The following is a 10,000-nucleotide window of genomic DNA, read 5'->3' on the forward strand; positions in this document are numbered from 1 at the left end:
AAAATAAATAAGTGAAGCTGCAAGAAGCCAGCAGACCTACACGTGTCAGTCCCTCAGTAACATACCTGTATCAACTTACAAGCCCTGTTTACTGTCTTCTGTAGGCTAGTGTGGAGGGAGAGAGCAAAATTGTAGTTTTTTTTTTTTTTTTTTTAAGTTTTGGTGTTTTCTTATTCTTCTTCCTCAGTCTTCATTCCTTACTCGTAATATTGTAGTAGTATCAATTGTTGTTGTTGTTGTTGTTGTTGTTGTTGTTGTTGTTGTTGTTGTTGTTGTTGTGGAGGAAGTGGTGGTGGTGGTGGTTGTGGTTGTTGAAGTAGCAGCAGTAGTAGTAGTAGTAGTAGTAGTAGTAGTAGTAGTAGTAGTAGTAGTAGTAGTAGTAGTAGTAGTAGTAGTTGTTGTTGTTGTTGTTGTTGTTGTTGTTGTTGTTGTTGTTGTTGTTGTTGTTGTTGGTCGCGATGGTGGTGGTGGCGTTATTCTTATTGTAGTAGTAGTAGTAGTAGTAGTAGTAGTAGTAGTAGCAGTAGCAGTAGCAGTAGCAGTAGTAGCAGCAGTAGTAGTAGTAGTAGTAGTAGATCAGCTGATAGCCTTACCTATACCAACAGATGTTATGTATTGTATCCTTGTCTTTCTTTTATTGCCTCCTTCATCCTTTTCCCATTCCTCATCCCCTCCCTCTCTCTCTCTCTCTCTCTCTCTCTCTCTCTCTCTCTCTCTCTCTCTCTCTCTCTCTCTCTCTCTCTCTCTCTCTCTCTCTCTCTCTCTCTTCTCCAGCTGCAAAATGTCACGCATAATGGACTCTGGTGACGCTTTGGAGGAGGAGGAGGAGGAGGAGGAGGAGGAGGAGGAGGAGGAGGAGGAGGAGGAGGAGGAGGAGGAGGAGGAGGGAAGATTTGGACAAGAAACAATAGAAATTAGAATGGAAAAGAAAACGAAAGAAAAAAATGTATAAGAGGAAGAAAAAGAATGAAGAAAGGAGAGAAAAGTGAGAAAATGAGAAAACATGAGAGAGAGAGAGAGAGAGAGAGAGAGAGAGAGAGAGAGAGAGAGAGAGAGAGAGAGAGAGAGTGTGTGTGTGCTTGCCTAGAGATAAGGAAGAATGAGGCGGGGCGTTTCCTTGATGCAATAATTAGTATCTTGCTGTACTTTCTCTCTCTCTCTCTCTCTCTCTCTCTCTCTCTCTCTCTCTCTCTCTCTCTCTCTCTCTCTCTCTCTCTCTCTCTCTCTCTCTCTCTCTCTCTCATACACACATCAACTCCCACACACACCCTAACTTACACAAACCAGCTGTGTGCATGTGTGTGTGTGTGTGTGTGTGTGTGTGTGTGTGTGTGTGTGTGTGTGTGTGTGTGTGTGTGTGTGTGTGTGTGTGTGTGTGTGTGTACTGATCGACCTGTGGCACACCTGTCTGGCCAGTAATTAGATGTGCCGTCAGGACCACACACCTGGGCCGCAACAAGTCCCAATAAAGAGGTGAAGGCTGAGTGCTTTACGTGCTGGCTGGGTGACCCTGAAACATTGCCACTTACAGCCCCTCCCTCCAGCCTCGCGCGTGCCGTGGTGGTGGTGCTGGTGGTGGTGGTGGTGGTGGTGGTGGTTTAGACTGTGGTATATTTAACTTTACGTATTCTGTTGTGTGTGTGTGTGTGTGTGTGTGTGTGTTTTAAGTTCTTATTGTTATCTTGTGTTTGTATAGTTTTCTTATGTTCTTTCATTCATTTACTTTTTGTGTTATTATTCTTTTCTTCTGTTCTTATCATTTTCTTACGTTCTTATTGTTTTTCGTGTGCTGCTCTTTAGGGGATGAGAAATGGAGAAAGGCAGGCATGTTTTATACAGAGATTGCCACGTGTAGGTCTGATGGCTTCTTGCAGCTTCCTCTGTTTTCTCTCTCTCTCTCTCTCTCTCTCTCTCTCTCTCTCTCTCTCTCTCTCTCTCTCTCTCTCTCTCTCTCTCTCTCTCTCTCTCAGATCCTATACCAGCCAAAACCTTACTTCTGCCGTCTCATGTTTATTCATACTCCCTGGGCAGAGACAGTGAAAGAGCCTTACTTATTTAGGTACAAATTCTGCCCTCCATACATCACTTGCCAGGCGGTGTATAATGTCAATAAGATCAAGAATTACGAGTCACATCATATTCTCAAGTGTTTAGTGAAGGGTAGGACAGAAACACTGCACAGGTTGACATGAGTCTTAGATACACTGTTATGTATGAATAGATGAGTCAGTAAAATAAAATAAAATAAAATGGAATAAAAAGAAATAAGAAAATACGAGTACCTTGAGAAAAAAATATATATATATACTACCGTTGAATCTTTGAAGGAAATTCGATGAAGGGAAATGTCAATACCAACATTACATAAAAATACGACATGGCTACACTGACATGTCCCCCAGATAAGCTTCCACCCCATGACAATATTACACGGTTCCCTTACACGCCCCGACCCACAGAGTGTCCCTAATATGTTCCCCTTACCTAACAATATAATATGGGGGCCCTTACGTATTCCCCCCATTAAACTCTCCTAACACGACAGTTACGATACGAGTCCCTTGCATGTCCCTAATTAGTTTCCCTTACATGAGAATATAACATGGGATACTTGCTTCTTCCCTAAATACGTTCTCTCACATAATAACATAACAGGAACAACTGGAGGAGACTGGTAAATGGCGCCAACTCCTGACTTTAGGTAAGCAGAGGAAGAAGAATAACAAGGAGAACAAGAACACGAACAAAACATTAAAAAAAAAAACATAAATACAAGGAAACAAATATCAGAACTATTGCCCTTAATATACAGAAGCGGGTACCATCTCATCTATATCAGCAAAAAGAGGGAAAAAAGACATAATTACCTACACAACTTAATCAATTACTTACGTGGTCTTTGAAAACAGTCGTAATGAGAGAGAGAAAGGCGTTTAAAGAATACAAGCCTTCAGGGGGAGGTCAGTAATTAAAGGGCTAATTAATACATACCTGGGCACGTCGCAGGTAAAGCTCTATCTCCGTGTAGGGGTCGTGGGGGGTGCTGCTGGGGGGCGTGGAGGTAAGGGAGGTGGTGGTGGTGGACATGGTGGAGGTGTGTGGGTGGACTTGTGTGCGTGGGTGTGTTGGGTGTGTTACTTATGAAAGGTGTGTTGGGTGTAGGTGTGGCTTGGTGTAGGGGTGTGGCTTGGTGTAGGGGTGTGGGTGTACCTGGGGCTTCTGTTTTAAGGGTAAGGGTGAGGGTGCCATCAGAGCCGTGCCTCCCTCAGCCTCCCCTCCTCTCCTCCTCCTCCCCCGCCACTCCTCGGTAGGACCTCATCTGCAAAGGAGAAGGGAGAATGTTACTGGTGCTATTGGTGGTGGTAGTAGTAGTAGTAGTAGTAGTAGTAGTAGTAATGATGGTGGTGATAGTAGTAGTAGTAGTAGTACGTAGAGCTAAAGGTAGTGATATTAGTAGCTTAATAATGCAACAACAACAACAACAACAACAACGATGATAATAATAATAATAATAATAATAATAATAATAACAATAATGATAATAATAAAGATGATGATAATGGCAAAGTCACAAAAAACAACGAAAATTATAAGAAAAGTCGCCGCCTACAATTGAAATAAAAAACGGAAAAATGTGGCCGGAAAGTGGACGAGGAAGAGGAGAAGGAAAAGAACGATGATGAAGATAATGAGCACGAGGAGGAGAAGGAGGAGGAGGAACAGAAGCTGAAGGAAGAAGAAGAAAAAATTCATTATCATAAACAATCACAGTTAGCTCGATTTAGCAACCAATCTCTCTCTCTCTCTCTCTCTCTCTCTCTCTCTCTCTCTCTCTCTCTCTCTCTCTCTCTCTCTCTCTCTCTCTCTCTCTCTCTCTCTCTCTCTCTCTCTCTAAATCTTCACATCCCAAATAAGCTTCATCAACCCTCCTCTTCTTCTTTCCTCTCTCTCTCTCTCTCCTCCTCCTCCTCCTCCTCCTCCTCCTCCTCCTCCTCCTCCTCCTCCTCCATCTTTCCCACGGCCAGACCTTTTAATAATAAGGTTCGAACCGTCCATTAATTACCTGAGAATCTCGCGCTAATTGATTCTGGTAACCTCTCATTGCAGATTACTTCGCTCGCTCACCTATATAAGCCTCCAATATATATTTCAACTTTTTTTTTTTTTATCTACTGTTCGCTAAATACTATGTGGTTCTATTATGCTGTATCGTGTTTTATATTTTTATCGTTCGTGTTGGAATTGTTGTAGTTGTTGTTGTTGTTGTTGTTGTGGTGGTGGTGGTGGCGGTGGTGTTGGTGATGGTGCTAGTAGTAGTAGTAGTAGTAGTAGTAGTAGTAGTAGTAGTAGTAGTAGTAACGCCATATAATTATTATCATCATTATTATTATCTTTCATTGTTTAGATTTTGAAAAATATCACGAATCTCCTCTCTCTCTCTCTCTCTCTCTCTCTCTCTCTCTCTCTCTCTCTCTCTCTCTCTCTCTCTCTCTCTCTCTCTCTCTCTCGTAAAAAAATGCATTTTAGTCTGTACATGTGTGTGTGTGTGTGTGTGTGTGTGTGTGTGTGTGTGTGTGTGTGTGTGTGTGTGTGTGTGTGTGTGTGTGTGTTGTAAGAATGCATGCGTGGGTACGAAACAGAGAGAGAGAGAGAGAGAGAGAGAGAGAGAGAGAGAGAGAGAGAGAGAGAGAGAGAGAGAGAGAGAGAGAGAGAGAGAGAGAGAGAGACAAAGATCAGGGCCGAAATTAAATGGAGAGAGAAAAAAAGACAGAGGCACAAGCAAAAAGGATGAACAGTGGATGAAGGAGAGAAGGAAAGAAGTAAGAAAAAAAAGAAAATAGAGAAAAAGAGAATAAATGAGGAGTAGAAATTGGAAGGAAGAAAACAGATGATAACAGAATAAATAATAAAAATGAAGAAAAGAAAGAGAAAAGGATAGAAGGAAGGAAGGAAGGGAGGGAGGGAGGGAGGAAGGAAGGAAGGAAGGAACGAACGAACGAACGAACGAAGGAAAGAAAGATGTAAATGAAGAATGCGTGTTGAATAGAAAATAAAAAAATAAAAAAAATCGTGAGAGGATCGAAACACACACACACACACACACACACACACACACACACACACACACACACACAAATAGTCCCTCCATTTCTTCTCCATCCTTTTGATACGCCTGTTCCTCCCTTCCCTCCCTTCCCTCCCTTCATTCCTTCCTCCCCCCTCCCCCCTCGCATCCTTACCAGAACAAGCCATCTCCTCCTCCTCCTCCTCCTCCTCCTCCTCCTTCACTATGAGTCAGCCATCACCTCTCCATAATAATACAGCGACCTCTTCTCTCCTCCTCCTCCTCCTCCTCCTCCTCCTCCTCCTCCTCCTCCTCTTCCACCTGTCCCCATATGGTAAGTTATATTGATGAGGGAGGAAGAGGAGGTGGGTGAAGAAGAGCAGGAGGAGAGAGAGGAAGAAAAAACGAAGAAAGAGACGAAAAGTGGATGAAAAAGTAAAGAAGAAAATGCGCAATTGAAGAAATTAAAAAGATATATACTGCAGAAAGAACAAGACAGGCGAAGGAGGAGGAGGAGGAGGAGGAGGAGGAGGAGGAGGAGGTGGAGACAACTTGAAAACACATTCGAGAATTAAGTGAGAGAGAGAGAGAGAGAGAGAGAGAGAGAGAGAGAGAGAGAGAGAGAGAGAGAGAGAGAGAGAGAGAGAGAGAGAGAGAGAGAGAGAGAGAGAGAGAGAGAGAGAGAGAGAGAGAGAGAGAGAGAGAATAGAATAAAGAATAAAGGGACAAGAGTAAGAACATTAATTAACTTGAGACACTAAAAACAAAAAAAAAACAAAATAAAAAAAAAGACAAAAATCCAAAAGGTTAAGCTGTAAAAGAGAAGCGGCCGGGGTTCGAACCAGCGACGAGACACTCAAAATCCACACAACAAGGAAAGATGCAAGTGGCCATCAGCCCTATACACGCGGCACTCCCTGGATTAATCATGCATGCCTATACAGACCCACTTGATCATCCCTACCCATAAATTTATCTAATCTTATAAGCTCCCTACTGACTCAGCACTACCAGCCTATTTACCTGTGCTCCAGGCATCTACCTGTCTATTTTGTGAACCAAATTCTTGCTATCTCCCTTTTCAATCTCGTCATCAAGTTTGAGCCCGTTACTTGTGGCCGTATCTTCACTGAGCCCGTTACTTGTGGTTGTATCTTCATTACTAACACTAAGATCTCCTCCACATCACTGGTGTTACATGCTTTCGATCACTTCATTTACTAAAGGTTGTGTTATTAAGGTCTCTGTGCTGTATCTCGACTACATGTCATAAAATATATCTAGCTGGAAGTTTCTGGTGTTTTCAAGGCAGTTCTCATGATAGAAGTGATAGTTTAACAAAGATTCTACACCATTAATTGGAAAATCACCCTTACGAGTTTAACTAATCATCTATTATTCCCTGGGCTTCATCCCGACTACTTGTCATAATAAATTAAATAAATCCTAGTGAAAGCTTGTACAGTTTTCAAGGGCGTTCTCTTCGTATTCGTGGCAGTGATACTTAAACACCAATGAGAACTTCAGTAACCACCAACCTTCACGGTCTTTAAACACACCCTTCACGAGAGTCCAGAAGGAATACAAGCTTTAAGTCTCTTCTCTTTCCTCTCAACACACGCGAGTCTTCACCAGTCCAGCCACCACGACCGCCAGGCACAGGTGAACATGGGTCGGCCTTCTCTGTCCAAGTTCTTGAGAGATCATGAATATCGGAATGCGCTGACTCGATACAATACGAAGGAATCTCTCTCTCTCTCTCTCTCTCTCTCTCTCTCTCTCTCTCTCTCTCTCTCTCTCTCTCTCTCTCTCTCTCATTTTTTTTCTGGGATTCTTTTCTAGTTATCTATTTCCGATATAATGTGAAAAGAAAACCTCTCTCTCTCTCTCTCTCTCTCTCTCTCTCTCTCTCTCTCTCTCTCTCTCTCTCTCTCTCTCTCTCTCTCTCTCTCTCTCTCCTACACCTGTTCCTTGTCTTGCTTTTCTTATAGTCTCTTCTTCTTTCTCTTTTCTTGCTCTTATTCCATTTTTTTCTCTCTTTCCTGTTCTTTCCCTATCTTTCGTGTTTTATTCTTTTTCTCATTAACCTCCTCTTGTCTCTTCTTCTCCTTCCTCATTTCGTTCTTCTTTTCTTCCTCTTCCACCTTCTCCTCCTTCTCCTCCTCCTCCTCTTCTAACGCGGCAAGCACAATAAAACAGACAATTCATGAAAGCAGAGAGTGCGGGTGTGAGGTGTGTAGGTGTGAGAAGCGAGTCCTGTCAGCTCGGTATAAGGCGATGAGGGTGTCCCAGCCACTAGGGGCTTGACTCATGTCTCGTGGGACGCTCTGCAAAAGGACGCCGGTATTGACACAGTGATGAGAGTGCTTACAATGGCTTATCGTCTTCCTTGTCGCCTCTCTGTCCGCTTGTATCCAGTTTTTTGCCCTTTTCCTTGCTGCTGGGCTAGGCAAGGTTCTGTTTTTTCCTGTGTTGCTGTGGTTTTGTCAGGGAAGTTGCTTAAATCGCGTCTGAAATTTTTATCTTTGTTGATTTGCTTCTCTGGAGGGTATCTTAACTTCAACACCTGATGGATTATACAAGGTTCTGTTTTGTCTCGTGTTGCTGTGGTTTTGTGAGAGGAGGAGGTTTAGATCGCCTCGAAGACTCCTAATTTCACTGCTTTCCTTCTCAGGGGATATGATAATTAGATGGAGGGTATTCTAACTTCCATAGCTGGTGGATTATGCAAGGTTCTGTTTCGTCTAGTGTTGTGTTGCTGTGGTTTTGTCAGAGGTGGTTGTTTACATCGCCTCGAAGACTCCTAACTTCACTGATTTGGCTCACAGGGGATACATATTCATTAATGGAAGGGTTTTCAAACTTTAATGAAAAAAAATCAGTTAATATTCCGGTATCTGATTTTTTTTTGTGTATATTTAGGATTTCATCATTTTTCTTCTCATTCTCCTCTTTCTCTTCTTCATCTTCCTCCTCCTCCTCCTCCTCCTTCTCTTTCAGCTGTATTATCCTGGCTCTTTACTCTGTAGCCAGTTCAAAGTACTTAACCAAACAGCCTCGCAAGGATATGAAAGTCTGTTGCTGTTTGGATATCCTTTGTAATCCTTTGTAATCCTCCTCCTCCTCCTCCTCCTCCTCCTCCTCCTCCTCCTCCTTCTACTACTACTACTACTACTACTACTACTACTACTCTTTCTTCTTCCTATAAGTTTTTTTTTTCCTTACTTCTCTGATTTATTTTTTCATCCTTTCGTTTCTCCTTCTCCTCCTCCACATCCTCTTCCACATCCTCCAAGTTTTTTTTTTTTCTTTCTTTCTTTTCCTGTTTTTTTTTTCTCTTTTTTTTTCTCTCTCACCCTCCTCTATTCGTTTTTCAATTCGATGCTTTTACTGGATGCTTGTGTTTATCTTTACAGTTCATGATTCCCTGCAACTTTTCTTTTTCTTTTTTATTTATTTTTTTTTTTTTTTTGAGGGGGTTCAGACGGAAGATTGCATTTTTTCACAACACCTTATTTAAAAAGAGCCTGACTGGTTAGCAATTAATAAAGTCTATGAAATGTATGTTAAAAGTAGAAGAAAAACAAAACAAAACACACAAACAAATATCCTAACAGCATTGAGCCTGTCTGTCTGTCTGTCTGTCTGTCTGTCTGTCTGTCTGTTTGTCTGTCTGTCTATCTATCTATCTATCTGCCTCTGTCCCTCTCCTGTCGTTTAACCTAATATCTATCTAAGGCTAAACATTTATCTACCTACTTATCTATCTATCTATCTATCTATCTATCTGTCTGTCTGTCTATTTATCTATCCATTTATTTACCTATCCACTTATTATCTATCTATGTAACTGTCCATCCACTCACCAATCTCTCCCTGTCGCCTCCTGTCTTTTACCCAACAATCTCACACATATGCTCTTTCACCCCATGGCCGTGCAAAGGACAAAGGACACCAGTGCGCGAATAAACAAGCCACGACACAGCCCGCATCCTGCCCTCACCTCGCGCCGCGCCAGGTGCTGAGGTGATGATGGCCACGACGTCATTACTGATTGGTCGTGCTTGTGCCGAGGTGTGCTAATAGACGGCGCTCGCTTTGTCCACGGCAGAGTGAAGATGTACGATGCGCTTTTCCTTTTTTTCTTCTCTCTCTCTCTTTCTGTGTCTCTTTCTCTCTCTCTCTCTCTAAAACACTGCGCCGCACCTCCACTAATTTCCAAAGACTCCATGTTGCTGAAGTTACACGGTGGGTAGGGTTTATTAAGGGTGCTTCTACGGTTCTAGTGACAGATTAACAAGAATTCTATATTACCAAAGGGAGAAGCACTCGTGAGAACCAAGCTAGTCATCTCTGTGGCTTTTGAAAACAGTCGTGGTGAGGGAGATGAGCATTTCAAAGTATGGGACACTCTCTCTCTCTCTCTCTCTCTCTCTCTCTCTCTCTCTCTCTCTCTCTCTCTCTCTCTCTCTCTCTCTCTGCTGTGTTAGGCAAGGACTTGTTCTATGTTTGTATATCTCGCAATATTTTTCTATAAGACGTTTACTTTCTCCACCCAGGGAAGGCTAAACTGACAGCAGGTGGCGGCAGGGAAGGAGATAACACAATATATGCAGGGAAAAACTGAACCGCTCTAAGGGAATGGTTGTGTTAATATTCAAGAAGCATCAGCACGGGTGGTAACAAAGTGGGGGAGGCTGCCGTGCTCACAAGTGGTGTGTAGTATTAGAATTAGAAGGATACATGCTTAGAAAAAATCTGGAGCCTAAATGTACTCTCTCTCTCTCTCTCTCTCTCTCTCTCTCTCTCTCTCTCTCTCTCTCTCTCTCTCTCTCTCTCTCTCTCTCTCTCTCTCTCGTAAGTTTTCACAGGGTCAGAATTTAAAGCTTGTATTTCTCCAGTACGGATCGTCTCGCATTAAGTGGTTTTACGTAG

At 42.6% G+C, this 10,000-nt stretch overlaps 1 protein-coding gene across 2 annotated transcripts in view; it reads right to left on the bottom strand.

Annotated features, from left to right (window-relative positions):
• LOC135109018 (uncharacterized) overlaps positions 1–10,000 on the bottom strand; it is a 160,338-nt gene that overhangs the window by 77,322 nt on the left and 73,016 nt on the right. For both annotated transcript variants that reach the window (XM_064019997.1, XM_064020005.1), the window contains one exon: positions 2,992–3,319. In XM_064019997.1, the coding sequence (XP_063876067.1) occupies positions 2,992–3,087 (96 nt within the window). In that variant the 5' untranslated portion in view covers positions 3,088–3,319. The remainder of the gene's footprint in view (positions 1–2,991; positions 3,320–10,000) is intronic.

Source organism: Scylla paramamosain, chromosome 2 (genome assembly GCF_035594125.1).
Source record: "Scylla paramamosain isolate STU-SP2022 chromosome 2, ASM3559412v1, whole genome shotgun sequence".
Lineage (NCBI taxonomy): Eukaryota > Metazoa > Arthropoda > Malacostraca > Decapoda > Portunidae > Scylla > Scylla paramamosain.